Below are 14,342 nucleotides of genomic sequence, written 5' to 3'. Positions count from 1 at the left end.
CCTCAACATCACTTGAATGTGCCAACTGTATGATACTGCTGACACCATGGGCGTACCCAGCGAGGGGCAGGGGGGGCAGCTGCCCCCCCCCCAGAAGCAGGGGCACGGTGTAGTGGGCCGCTGCCTGTAGTGGGCTGCTGTATCTGCAGCCACCGGTGCGCTCCTCAGCAGTGTGTGTCTCGCGGGCGGGGGGTGCGCTGCTCGACCGCGCTCGCGGCTCGGGTCCGGCTGCTGCTGCTGCTCGGTGGCTCAAGCGGTGGGCCAGATCCGGGGACTCGAGCAGCGCTCCTCGCCCGTGAGTGAAAGGGGATGATTTGATTTGGGGATGTAGTCCGTGACGCCACCCACGGTTTGTGGTGCGGTTGGGACACCACCGCTGCTCTGGATGGGGATCCCGGGAGCGATGACGGGGAGCAGCTGAGATGTTTCTCTTCCCTCCGTGGGTAGGGGGTTTGGTGGTCCCGGGGCCCGGTGATGTTGACTGGAATGTGATTAGCAGGGCTTGGTGGGGTGCAGGGTCGCGGGGCAGCGCAGTGCCAGACGGCACGGTGGTACTCACTCAGCCAGTAACGCACAAGGAGTCTCTGGTGAAACAAACGACTGGATGGACGGGTCCCACAGGCGGCTGCGGTTGTCACTCCCGGTAGGTTGGCGGTGAATGTCTCTCTCTGCACCCTTAATGTGTTTTCGGCCCCGATGGCTTCCCACCGGTAGCCTGCTCCCCAGCGGTGTGTTTGCCGGAGGAGCCCCTTTTTGCCCGCAGGCTCTGGCCCTGAGAACTCTAGCTGTGGCGGTAGCTGTATTTCCCTTCACGGTTGAGCGGTTGCCTTCAGTCAGGTCTTTGCTGCTGGGGAACCCCGGAGGTTCCCGTCGCTGACAGATTTGACCGGTTTAACGGCGACTCCAAGCCTGGTCGGGGTCTGTAGGCCCTGCCGAATGGTGCTGGCTTTTCTTCGCTCCCCGGTCCGGTACCGGCGGGCTACCGGCCGACCCCGGTCCTTACAGTTGTGCGTCAATCGGCCTTGCATGCAGACGGTCACCACCGTCTGCCAACCTTGCTCTTAGGTGCCCGGCCCACGTACCCGGACACGGTCAGTCAGCTCCTCTACTACCACTTTCCTGAGCTCTCCAACTGAACTCCAAACTGAACTGAACCCTTTTCCCGCCTCCAGGACTGTGAACTCCTCGATGGGCGGGGCCAACCGCCTGACCCCGCCCCACCTGGTGTGGACATCAGCCCCTGGAGGGAGGCAACAAGGATTTGTGTGTGCGGCTAATGTGCCTAACCGGGGTGTGGGGTGTGTTGTTGCAGTACCTGTGACGTCCTGGCTTGTCCAGGGCGTCACATTCCCCCTTGGTTAAACGCAGACCGTCCGCGGGCTGCCCGTCCATCACCGGTTTTATTTTCACAAACTGAAAAAGATTTAAAAACATTTAAAACATTTCAACATAAGCATTTGCATGACACTTCCCTTACGGGAGGCACTTTCTTAAACGTTACTAACAGCACACTTTTATTAACGGTAACGGCTTCCGCTCTCCCCCCGCCCAAACAACCTGGCCCTGATGCTGCCCCTAAGAAAATGGGCAGCACCCCTTGCCCCAGTCCAGAACCAAATTGCCCGAGTGGGTACGGTCTCTTTCAGGGGACCCACGTCCATGGGGAACCCCTGAACCCCCGGAGGATCGCCACCGGTTACGGTAGTGGCGGGCCTGGGCAATCCATTCCTCCAGGCCCATCCTCCCAAATCAGCCTCTCCGGAGGCGGTTACGGTATAAGCCAACATTTTATTTACACGCCACAAGTTTGTGGTTGCCCTGCAAGTTCTCGGGCGTGTCCGTAAGTAGTTTCTTACGCAAACGGCTGCAGAAAGTCTCTACGGGGACTAGTTGCCGTTAATGGCCCGTTCAATCACGGTGCAAATCAGGTTAACTTCTCGGTTGATTACTTTTCTTATCATTCGGTTTCATTTTCAACAGATCACACATTCAACAAATCACACAACGGTGCTGGTGGTCCCAACGGGGACAACTTGCAGCAGGGGACCGCTGCCATCACTTCAGGTCCACCCCACCGACCGGGGGAGGGGGCTGGGCTGGTGCTTGAGGCCCCTGGCCTCCTCTCAGCCTAGCATCCAGAGCAAACCAGCCCCTCTCCCCACAGTGCCGGGTATAGGTGACGAGGTCGCCAGGGAGCAAGTTGCGGTCCGGGTGGTCTTCCGGCAGGTGGTCATTCACGTCCCTCCGGGCCACAAAAACTTCGGCCTCCAGGCCCGGCTCAAAGATGAAGCCATATCCCCTACGGACATCGAACCTCCTCACTTGCCCCTCATATCTCGGGCCCCGTACTCGGAAGGTGGCTCTGCGAAGACGCTCTTTCTCCTCTATGGTGCGGGCCACCAGCTCCGCTTTCCTCTTCTCCCTCTCTGCAATCTCTTGGCCCAGCGGGGTCGGTTTCCTGTCCCAGTAAGGGGCTGCTGCGGGCCCCTGCGCATGGGTCGGGCCCCGCGAGACTTCCTTTATGCTGCCCATCACTGGCATTCTGGGTGGAAGGTCCCGCGGTGTCATGGCCTAGGGTGCTGCCTCACAGCGGCGACCCGGCGCAGCGTCAGCCGAGGCGTGGGGGACGGGTACAGGTGTCCTCTCCCGCTTGACCTCCGCCTCCTCCTGCACAAGACGGGTTGCTGGAGTCGGTACGGGGCCAGGCACGGTCACATATGCCTCCGGTATATCTCCGCTGACGGGCTCGGCCTTCAGTATCTTCCATGGGAGCGGTTCAGGGCGACCACCAGCCTCGGCTGCAGATCGGTCCGCTTTGGCGGATAGGCAGGGTACCGCTACCGGTTGCGGTGGTAGCGGGCCTAGTGGCGGGGGAGCAGCAACCAACACGGGCAGCGGGGGAGGCAGCAGGGCGAGCGGGCGCAGACCGGGCCCCTCAGCCGCAATGGCCGACCCGGTAGGGATACAGGGGCGTGGGTCGCTTACCCGCTCTTCCAGAACTTCCTCCACCTCGCGTCTCCTTATGGCCGCCACTACATCCGCCATGTCGGCCTCCCACTTCTCCAAGAGGAGCTGCACTCGGGTCTGCAGACGGCTACGTAGCTGAGCGGTCCGGACCTCCACCCACGCCGCGGTGCCAGGCACGGGGGCTACGGTGTTGCTGGTCGGACGGTGCATCGTTGCCGCGGCCTCTTCCAGGAACCAAAGATGGCCGCAGGGTCCTGGTGTCCCCGCTTTTCTGCAGCCTCGGCTACATGCGGCCAGCCGCCATCCGTGCCCCCTTGGTCTCCTTCTGGCACCTCCTCTTTAGGGGCGGGGCTTCGGCTTTCGCGCCTCCACTGCTCGGGAAGACGCTCAAGCAGGGAACTTCTCGCGCCCAAGATGGCGGATTCTGAAATTTTTCGGCCGGACACCTCCGGCGGGACACAAGGCGCACTTCTACCAGGTGGTAGAACGGTAAGATCCTGTTCGTGACGCCAAGTTGTCGCGGGCGGGGGGTGCGCTGCTCGACCGCGCTCGCGGCTCGGGTCCGGCTGCTGCTGCTGCTCGGTGGCTCAAGCGGTGGGCCAGATCCGGGGACTCGAGCAGCGCTCCTCGCCCGTGAGTGAAAGGGGATGATTTGGTTTGGGGATGTAGTCCGTGACGCCACCCACGGTTTGTGGTGAGGTTGGGACACCACCGCTGCTCTGGATGGGGATCCCGGGAGCGATGACGGGGAGCAGCTGAGATGTTTCTCTTCCCTCCGTGGGTAGGGGGTTTGGTGGTCCCGGGGCCCGGTGATGTTGACTGGAATGTGATTAGCAGGGCTTGGCGGGGTGCAGGGTCGTGGGGCAGCGCAGTGCCAGACGGCACGGTGGTACTCACTCAGCCAGTAACGCACATGGAGTCTCTGGTGAAACAAACGACTGGATGGACGGGTCCCACAGGCGGCTGCGGTTGTCACTCCCGGTAGGTTGGCGGTGAATGTCTCTCTCTGCACCCTTAATGTGTTTTCGGCCCCGATGGCTTCCCACCGGTAGCCTGCTCCCCAGCGGTGTGTTTGCCGGAGGAGCCCCTTTTTGCCCGCAGGCTCTGGCCCTGAGAACTCTAGCTGTGGCGGTAGCTGTATTTCCCTTCACGGTTGAGTGGTTGCCTTCAGTCGGGTCTTTGCTGCTGGGGAACCCCGGAGGTTCCCGTCGCTGACAGATTTGACCGGTTTAACGGCGACTCCAAGCCTGGTCGGGGTCTGTAGGCCCTGCCGAATGGTGCTGGCTTTTCTTCGCTCTCCGGTCCGGTACCGGCGGGCCACCGCCCGACCCCGGTCCTTACAGTTGTGCGTCAAACGGCCTCGCATGCAGACGGTCACCACCGTCTGCCAACCTTGCTCTTAGGTGCCCAGCCCACGTACCCGGACACGGTCAGTCAGCTCCTCTACTACCACTTTCCTGAGCTCTCCAACTGAACTCCAAACTGAACTGAACCCTTTTCCTGCCTCCAGGACTGTGAACTCCTCGATGGGCGGGGCCAATCGCCTGACCCCGCCCTACCTGGTGTGGACATCAGCCCCTGGAGGGAGGCAACAAGGAATTGTGTGTGCGGCTGATGTGCCTAACCGGGGTGTGGGGTGTGTTGTTGCAGTACCTGTGACATCCTGGCTTGTCCAGGGCGCCACATGTGCATGCAGGGCACACTAGCTGCAGCAGGAGCAGGAGGCAGCGCGCTGTGCTGTGCCGGCTCTGCTGTGTGACAGTGTGCCCGGCATGCACACACTGCTGAGGAGCACGCTGGTGGCGGGGCCGGTGACCGCAGCTTTCTGCTTCCAATTCAAATGTATTTTGCGTCTTTCAGACGTAAATACATTTGAACAGCGCGCCGGGACGGGGCCCCGCCCCCGCTGTGCAGCAACGTGATGAAATCAGCACATTGCTGACGTCATCACAGTGCTGCAGGCGCCACACTGGAGACATCAGGAAGCAGTGAGCGCTCTATGAAGGAGCCAAAGAGACAGGTGTAATTAATGGAGATGTGTGGGGAGGGGCTGAGGACACATAATGGGGAACATTTGTGAAGGAGACACAGCTTTGTGACAGGCAGAGGAGGAGCACTGTATTCCGAGGGAGGGGGGGAGGCAGGAGCGTGTAGTGATGGGGTAGTGTAATTTGAGGTGATGGGGGTGCAATGTATTATGTCTGGGAAGGGGGTAATAGAGGGTGCATTGTATTGTGTGTGGGGGAGGGGTAATGGGGGGTGCACTGTATTTTGTGTGTGTGTGGGGAGGGGTAATGGGGGGTACAATGTACTGTGTGTGTGTGTGTGTGTGTGTAAGGGGTGATGGGGGGTGCATTGTATTGTGTGTGTGGGGAGGGGGTAATGGGGGGTGCATTGTATTGTGTGTGTGTGGGGAGGGGGTAATGGGGGGTGCATTGTATTTGTGTGTGTGTGTGTGTAGTGGGTGATGGGGGAATGTATTGTATTGTGTGTGTGTGTGTAGGGGGTGATGGGGGGGTGCATTGTATTGTGTGCGTGGGGAGGGGGTAGTGGGGGGTGCATTGTATTTCTGTGTGTGTGTATGTAGTGGGTGATGGGGGAATGTATTGTATTGTGTGTGTGGGGGGGTCAGGGGTAATGGAGCGTGTATTGTATTGTGTGTGTGTGTGTGTGTGTGTGTGAGGGTAATGGGGGCGCATTGTAGTGTGTGTGTGGAGGGGCGCGGAGTCATTAATTGAGCTATAATTACATTTACTTCTCTTAAAATTTTCGTTTCAGTCACCTTTTCTGTTCTAATATTTTACAACCTGAACGAACATGGCTTGCCCCCCCCTAGTTTTGATCCTGGGTACGCCCATGGCTGACACCCTGCCAATGCTAGTATTTTAATCCTTCAGATGCTATTGCCTATTTGAACTGTAGCAGCTAAGCGGTTAGACAGAAGGAGAGAGCTTCCTCTGTCACCTCATCAACCCTGGTTTGGTGCGATTGTGGGGAACCGGTGAACTACACTGGTAGCCTGGGGAGTGGGAACTAACATTGGCCTTTAGGTTTGCCATGTACAGAAGCACTGTACATGGCAAACCTGCCTTTTTATCGACAGACATAATACACTTTGATACAGAAAAGTGGCAGCATATTACTTACAGGTTCCATATAGGGATCATGAAGTTGCATACTACTTTTTGAAATTACAAGTCGTCCAACAAAATGAAGACTTGTAATCAAAGTGCAAAATTTGATAAAGACCCCATCTTACTCCACCAACCATCATGTGCCATTTATAATATTGGTGTCTTTTTATATATGGTACATAGGCCTATGAGTCCTCTCTGGCATCAAGGCCTGCATTGCAGCTGTTACCTCTGTATCCCTTATAGCTATGCCCCTGAAAACAAGTTTTGGAGCTCCGAGCATGGGGTCCTTGGAGTTGCACCTACTACAGTATATTTGTGCCTCTTTTTGTGTTAGATCAGATGAGCTGCTATGCTGGTTTCTGCCCTGAGAAGATGTTCTACCGGAGTACAGAATACAATGGTCCGGGCGGGAGGTGCTGTGGCCCACCGGCGGTTGGATAGCCAAAGTAAGTTCCTTTTCTAAGTTATTTAGTTTACTTGTAAAGTTGGGTGGAAGAGATGGGCAAATCTGTGAAAAATTGGAATACTTTTCTTGAATTTGATGAGGAAGTTTGACTTTTCTTAAGGAAAAAGCTTCACAGGAGCCTGATCCAGCAACCTTGGTCCATGGTCACCATACCAGAGCTCTGTGAACCTCCTACCTTCCGACATCTCTTGGTCCTCTTTTTATAAACCCAGTGCAACATCATCATTGTGGCACAATGCAGGTATATTGTCGCGTCAGGCCGACTAATCAAAAAACGGAGCGGTCAAGCCGGCAGGTAGGAGGAGTTTTCCTAGGTCTTGTTCAGCCCCAACAGGCCCTTCTGGCCCGGCTGTATTCATCTGTATTATTACTTCTCCAATCTGAAACTTATATCACAGAATATTTGTATTTTTAAGAACTTACAGGGGTTTTCCCCATGAACAAAGTTAATTTCAATCAATAGATCTTAGAATAATAATTTCCACAATTGGATGTGTTTAAAAATAATGTTCCTGTGCTGAGATAATCTTATATATGTGTCCCTGCTGTGTACTGTGTAATGACCGTGTCTGACCGTACAGGGACATGGTCTGACCATACCACAGCTCCTGGGGGGGGAGGAAAGAAAAGAGAGTATACAGAGAGGACAGCACGGGATCACGAATAATTCTTTCTATGAGGTAAAACATATAAAAAAAAACACAGAAAGAGAAATGTTTTATCTCACAGAAAGACTCAGCTGTGATCCCATGCTGTAATGTCTATACACTCTATTTTGCATCCTCCCCGGCCTAGGAGATGTGGTATGATCAGACCATGTCCCTGTACGGTCAGAAATTTAAAGGGGTTTTCCCATGAACAAAGTTCATTTTAAAGTTGACTTTAATCAATAGATCTTGGAATATTAATGAGATTTTCAATTGGATGTGTTAAAAAAAAATGTTCCTGTGATGAGATAATCTTATATATCTGTCCCTGCTATGTACTGTGTAATGGCTGTGTCTGACTGTATAGGGACATGGTATGATCATACCACATCTCCTGGGCAGGGGAGGACATAAAATAGAGTGTACAGACATTACAGTACGGGATCATAGATTATTCTTTCTGTGAGGTAAATCCTTTCTCTGTTTTTTAAAAATGTTTTACCTGATAGAAAAAATTATTTGTGATTCCGTGCTGTAATGTCTGTATAGTTTATATGTCCTCCTCGGCCCAGGAGACGTGGTATGATCAGACCATGTCCCTTTATGGTAAGACACAGCCATTACACAGTACAAAGCAGGGACACATGTATAAAATTATCTCCGCACAGGAACATTTTTTTTAAACACATCCAATTGTGGAAATTATTATTATTCCAAGATCTATTGATTAAAGTCAACTTTAAAATTAAATTTGTTCATGGGGTAACCCCTCTAATTTTTGTTTCTAGGTTCCGCATTCAGAATACATCCCAGGGTGGAGGAGGCGCTGGCGGAGGGTCAGCCGGTTGTGGCTCTGGAGAGCACCATTATTACACATGGGATGCCCTATCCACAAAATATCAGGTGAGGTTATACCTTGTGTTATCTCTTCTCTATAAAAAGGGCTTGTTTATAGTCTGTTACCATGGAGACACATTGATCTGCATAGGAGCTGTATACACAAGGCCCGCAAGAATATAGATTTTTTTTAATTATCCAAGTTTTTCTGTAGTTTGTCTATTTAAGTGGATTTGTATATATGTATAATGACAGCATGGCCAATCAAGTGGAGGAAATAGTCCGGGCCAACGGCTCAATACCAGCGACGGTGGGGATCATAGAGGGCAAAGTGCATATTGGTCTCTGTGAAGAAGAAATCAAGTTCCTGGCCACTAACAATGACTGTGTGAAGGTGTCGAGGAGAGATCTGCCCTATGTACTCAGCCAGGTTTGTCATTAAGTATTATATTACTTCATATTTGCATGATAATTATAGTCAGACGTTAGAGTACAGGGACTACATAGAGGAGAGGACGTAGAGGAGTCACGGCCTACCTAGGCATATTTAAAGGGGTACTTTAGTGTTAGAAATTAAAAGTTATTTTTAATAAAACACAAATTTATACAATTTCTTTATATATTTTCTGTATCAATTTCGCTCCATCTTTAAGATTTTTGCTCGTTGTTTTTCAATAGGAAACTTATTGTTGCGTTGGTCCTGGTCATGTGATGGACTCAGGAGTGATCCGATTGGTGCACCTGTGTGCCCATAAGGGGCAAGGACATACAGTGGGGGAAATAAGTATTTGATCCCTTGCTGATTTTGTAAGGTTGCCCACTGACAAAGACATGAACAGTCTATAATTTTAAGGGTAGGTAATTTTACCAGTGAGAGATAGAAGATGCAAAATAAAATCCAGAAAATCACATTGTATAAATTCTATACATTTATTTGCATTTTGCAGAGAGAAATAAGTATTTAATCCCCTACCAACCATTAAGAGTTCTGGCTCCTACAGACACTAAGGGTGGCTTTACATGCTGCGATATCCGGTCCGATATCGCTAGCATGCGACCCACCCCCATCGTTTGTGCGAAACGGGCATATCGCTGCCCGTCGCGCACAAAATCTGGCACCCCCGTCACACATACTTACCTGCATAGCGACGTCGCTGTGACCGGCGTACCGCCTCTTTTCTAAGGGGGCGGTCCGTTCGGCATCACAGCGACGTCACTAAGCGGCCGCCCAATGAAAGCGGAGGGGCGGAGATGAGCGGGACGTAACATCCCGCCCACCTCCTTCCTTCCGCATTGTGGCCGGAGGCAGGTAAGGAGATGATCCTCATTCCTGCGGCCTCACACATAGCGATGTGCACTGCCGCAGGAACGAGGAACAACTTCGGCCCTGCAACAGCAGCGATAACTGGCAGCGGACCCCCATGTCAACGAAGAGCGATTTTGGACGTTTTTGCAACGATCCAAAATCGCTCCTAGGAGTCACACGCTACGACATCGCTACAGCGGCCGGATGTGCGTCACAAAATCCGTGACGTAGCGAAATCGTAGCGTGTAAAGCCCGCTTTAGACGCTCCTAATCACCTTGTTACCTGCATTACAGATGCTGTCCTAAATTGTCACCTGTATAAAAGACTCCTGTCCACAGACTCCATTAATCAGTCAGACTCTAACCTCTACCACATGGGAAGGACCAAAGAGCTTTCTACGGATGTCAGGGACAAGATCATAGACCTGCACAAGGCTGGAATGGGCTACAAAACCATAAGTAAGGGGTACTTTGCACGTTGCGACATCGCTAGCATCGGCTAGCGATGTTCAGCGCGATAGCATCCGCCCCCGTCGCACATGCGATATCTTGTGATTGCTGCCGTAGCGAACATTATCGCTACGGCAGCGTCACACGCGCATACCTGGTCGGCGACGTCGCGGTGACCGCCGAACAATCCCTCTTTCAAGGGGGAGGTGCGTTCTGCGTCACCGCGACGTCACCGCGATACCACTAAGCGGCTGGCCAATAGAAGCGGAGGGGCGGAGATGAGCGTGACGTAACATCCCACCCACCTTCTTCCTTCCGCATTGCCGTCGGGACGCAGGTAAGGAGATGTTTGTTGTTCCAGCGGCTTCACACACAGCGATGTGTGCTGCCGCAGGAACGACAAACAACATCGTACCTGCAGGTGGAGCGACATTATGAAAATGAACGACGTGACACAGATCAGCGATTTTTGACTGTTTCACGCTCGTTCATCGTCGCTCCTAGGACTTACACATTGCGATGTCGCTACCGGCGCCGGATGTGCGTTAAAACAACCGTGACCCCGACGATATTTCAGTAGCGATGTCGCAACGTGCAAAGTACCCCTAAGACGCTGGGTGAGAAGGAGACAACTGTTGGTGCAATAGTAAGAAAATGGAAGAAATACAAAATGAGTGTCAATCGACATCAATCTGGGGCTCCATGCAAAATCTCACCTCGTGGGGTCTCCAGAATCATAAGGAAGGTGAGAGATCAGCCTAAAACTACACGGGGGGAACTTGTTAATGATCTCAAGGCAGCTGGGACCACTGTCACCAAGAAGATCATTGGTAACACATTACGCCATAATGCATTAATTCTGCAGTGCCCGCAAAGTCCGAGTGCTCAAGAAGGCCCATGTGCAGCCGGCCCATCTGAAGAAGGCCCATGTGCAGCCGGCCCGTCTGAAGAAGGCCCATGTGCAGCCGGCCCGTCTGAAGAAGGCCCATGTGCAGCCGGCCCGTCTGAAGAAGGCCCATGTGCAGCCGGCCCATCTGAAGAAGGCCCATGTGCAGCTGGCCCGCCTGAAGAAGGCCCATGTGCAGCCGGCCCGCCTGAAGAAGGCCCATGTGCAGCCGGCCCGTCTGAAGAAAGCCCATGTGCAGCCGGCCCGTCTGAAGAAGGCCCATGTGCAGCCGGCCCGTCTGAAGAAGGCCCATGTGCAGCCGGCCCGTCTGAAGAAGGCCCATGTGCAGCCGGCTCGTCTGAAGAAGGCCCATGTGCAGCCGGCCCGTCTGAAGAAGGCCCATGTGCAGCCGGCCCGTCTAAAGAAGGCCCATGTGCAGCCGGCCCGTCTGAAGAAGGCCCATGTGCAGCCGGCCCGTCTGAAGAAGGCCCATGTGCAGCCGGCCCGTCTGAAGAAGGCCCATGTGCAGCCGGCCCGTCTGAAGAAGGCTCATGTGCAGCCGACACATCTGAAGAAGGCCCATGTGCAGCCGGCCCGTCTGAAGTTTGCCAATGAACACCTGGATGATTCTTAGAGTGATTGGCATAAGGTGCTGTGGTCAGATGAGACAAAAATTGAGCTCTTTGGCCTTAACTCAACTCGCCATGTTTGGAGGAAGAGAAATGCTGCCTATGACCCAAATTAAACCATCTCCACTGTGAAGCATGGAGGTGGAAACATTATGTTTTGGGGATGTCTCTCTGCTAAGGGTACAGGACTACTTTACCACATCAATGGGACAATGGCTGAAGCCATGTACCGTACAATCCTTAGTGACCACCTCCTTCCCTCCACCAGGACATTAAAAATGGGTTGTGGCTGGGTCTTCCAGCACGACAATGACCCAAAACATACAGCCAAGGCAACAAAGGAGTTGCTCAAAAAGAAGCACATTAAGGTCATGGAGTGGCCTAGCCAGTCTCCAGACCTTAATCCCATAGAAAACGTATGGAGGGAAGTGAAGCGCCAAGTTGCCAAGCAACAGCATAAAAATGTTAATGCTTTAGAGATGATCTGCAAAGAGGAGTGGACCAAAATTCCTACTGACATGTGCGCAAACCTCGTCATCAACTACAAAAACGTATGACTGCTGTGCTGCCAACAAGGGGACGGACACCAAGTATTAAGTCTTGTTTGCGAGAGGGATCAAATACTTATTTCTCTCTGCAAAATGCAAATAAATTTATATAATTTATGCAATGTGAATTTTTGGATTTATTTTTGATTTTCTAGCTCTCACTGTTAAAATTAATCTCCCCTTAAATGAAAGACTGTTCATGTCTTTGTCAGAGGGCAAACTTACAAAATCAGCAAGGGATCAAATACTTATTTTCCACACTGTTTGCTAGAAGACATATTGAATGTGTGAGGCCATAAAGTGCTGTGATTTGTGCTTTTTTCAGGGTCTCTCCGGAGGCAGCACCGTGTCTGGGACAATGGTGGCCGCACATCATGCCGGGATCCCTATCTTTGTAACCGGAGGGATCGGAGGAGTACATCGCAACGGAGAAAATAGTACAATTTATCCTCATTTTTCAGTATTCTAGGAAAATCCCAATTATTTATCTATTGTGATCAGTGTATTTAAAGGGTAACTCCACATTTTCATTTTTGGCTTTAGCTATGGACGTCAGTGCAGATCTCACTGAACTCGGGAGAACACCAGTAGCAGTTATTTCAGCCGGGGTAAAATCCATCCTGGACATTGGCCGCACCCTGGAGTATCTGGTGAGTGAGAAATGTAAGGCCTCACCTTTGTTTCCCATAGCAACCAATCAGAGCTCAGCTTTCATTTCTAAAACAGCTCTGGTAAAATGAAAGCTGTGCTGTGATTGGTTGCTATGGGCAACACATTTTTTGTTTAAGTTAGCTTTAACAACCTGCCCTAGTTTATTTAATAGGCCTTATAGGCAGAAATCAATCTTGACAAGACTGACTCATTATCTATAGTCCCGATTTTGCCGTAAAGTCTAAAAATTCAGGCATGTCGGATGCAAACTGCTCTGAATAAAGCTGTTTCGGGCCTAGTAGTCTTGGTCAACGAAAGATACGAAGTCTTTAAAATGACAGCTAGAGGGAAGAACATGTGACCAGATCAGCCCATCAGCCTTCGCCAATAGAAAAGCAACCATGTGAGGTGTTTTACTATTGGAGGAGGCTGATAGGCTGATGTAGTCACATGCTCCTCTATCGGTGGCCATTTTGTGATGGAAGTGGACAACCCCTTTAAGCCTTACTTCCGTTTTTATGTAATAGGAGACCCAAGGAGTCTGCGTTTGCACATTGGGAGATTCCAGAGACTTCCCGGCTTTCTTCACCCCACGCAGCGGCTACAAGGCCCCGTATCATATCCGCAATGAAGATGAGGCTGCAAGACTTATTGGTAAGATGGTAAAAATTTACAGCGGAATTTAAAGGGATTGTTCCAAAATGAAAAACATGTCTTATTTTCTTCAGAAACAGCACCACACTTGTCTACAGGTTGTATGTGGTACTACAGATTGGCACAATTCACTTTAAGTGTAGCTGCAATACCAGACACAACCTATAAACAGGGGTGGCGCTGTCCTCTATGAAGGTCGCTGGCACCAGTTCTTGTACATAGGGAGAAGAGCATGAAAATAAAAGATGGTGGATCTATCCAAGAAATCTAATGTGCTCATGTGTGTGGAGAGGACACGGAATATAGACTAGATGGTATCGCGGTCTCTATATGATGTAATGTCCTTCTCCCTCAGCCAGTTCTCTGGAGCTTGGGCTGGACAGTGGTGTCCTGATCTCGGTCCCTATTCCTTCGGAGCACGCTTCATCTGGCCGGATGATAGAAGAAGCCATTCACCAAGCACTGGAGGAGGCCAGGTAATGGGGATGACCAGGGCCATGGGAGCATTAACCCTGACACCATATTGTTGACTTGTAGGCGTCATGGTGTTTTGGGCAGAGAGGTGTAGGTCTGTATATGGGGTTGTTCTTTTGTCACATTTTAGTTGGGCAAATGCTTGTCAAATGTGTGGCAATCTCTCTAACGAGCGCAGAAAAATCGGACCAAAAGAGGGTGTTCCATGCCAGATTGGGGGGGATTCCAAAGGGTGGGACTTAAAGTGTGCTAATCATCATAATTTTTTATTTCATAAATCAATAGTACGCATGAAAATAAGTAACTTTGTAGTATATCTTATCAGAGAAATCGGTTTCTTTATCCTCCTGGATTGAACTTTCACTTTCAATTCAAAGGTAAAATCTGTATTCAGACAGTTCCATTTCTCCATAGAACTTTATAAACACCAACTGTCATCTCATATCTTTCTTATAAGATATATTACAAAGTTTCTTATTATCATATGTACTATCAATTTGTTAAAAAAAAAAAGTAAAACAAAATTCACCTTTAAATGTCATGATTTTGGGCAATTAGTATGCTAATGTCGGTGATAATAGTGTTGTAAATAGCATATGATACGGCTTTATTTTCTTTGTTTACATCAGGACGCAAGGCATTGTGGGAAAAGAGGTGACCCCGTTCCTGTTGAGCAAAGTAAATGAGAAA

The 14,342-nt window shown here is 51.2% G+C and overlaps 1 protein-coding gene across 9 annotated transcripts in view; it reads left to right on the top strand.

Annotated features, from left to right (window-relative positions):
* The window catches only part of LOC142303013 (uncharacterized), a 126,314-nt gene that overhangs the window by 86,816 nt on the left and 25,156 nt on the right, over window positions 1-14,342 (top strand). For 7 of the 9 annotated variants that reach the window (XR_012752984.1, XR_012752982.1, XR_012752983.1 and 4 more), the window contains 8 exons: window positions 6,439-6,550; window positions 8,006-8,120; window positions 8,310-8,484; window positions 12,199-12,310; window positions 12,417-12,523; window positions 13,052-13,178; window positions 13,534-13,654; window positions 14,282-14,342. The exon at window positions 14,282-14,342 is cut by the window's right edge and continues 25 nt beyond it. Coding sequence is in view for 1 of the 9 variants with exons in the window: in XM_075344115.1 (XP_075200230.1) it covers window positions 6,454-6,550; window positions 8,006-8,120; window positions 8,310-8,484; window positions 12,199-12,310; window positions 12,417-12,523; window positions 13,052-13,178; window positions 13,534-13,654; window positions 14,282-14,342 (915 nt within the window). In the remaining 8 variants the exon portion in view is untranslated. The remainder of the gene's footprint in view (window positions 1-6,438; window positions 6,551-8,005; window positions 8,121-8,309; window positions 8,485-12,198; window positions 12,311-12,416; window positions 12,524-13,051; window positions 13,179-13,533; window positions 13,655-14,281) is intronic. The other 2 variants (XR_012752988.1, XR_012752986.1) reach the window with 1 other exon arrangement.

This window comes from Anomaloglossus baeobatrachus, chromosome 4 (assembly GCF_048569485.1).
Source record: "Anomaloglossus baeobatrachus isolate aAnoBae1 chromosome 4, aAnoBae1.hap1, whole genome shotgun sequence".
Lineage (NCBI taxonomy): Eukaryota > Metazoa > Chordata > Amphibia > Anura > Aromobatidae > Anomaloglossus > Anomaloglossus baeobatrachus.
This window is presented reverse-complemented; position numbering and strand designations above follow the sequence as displayed.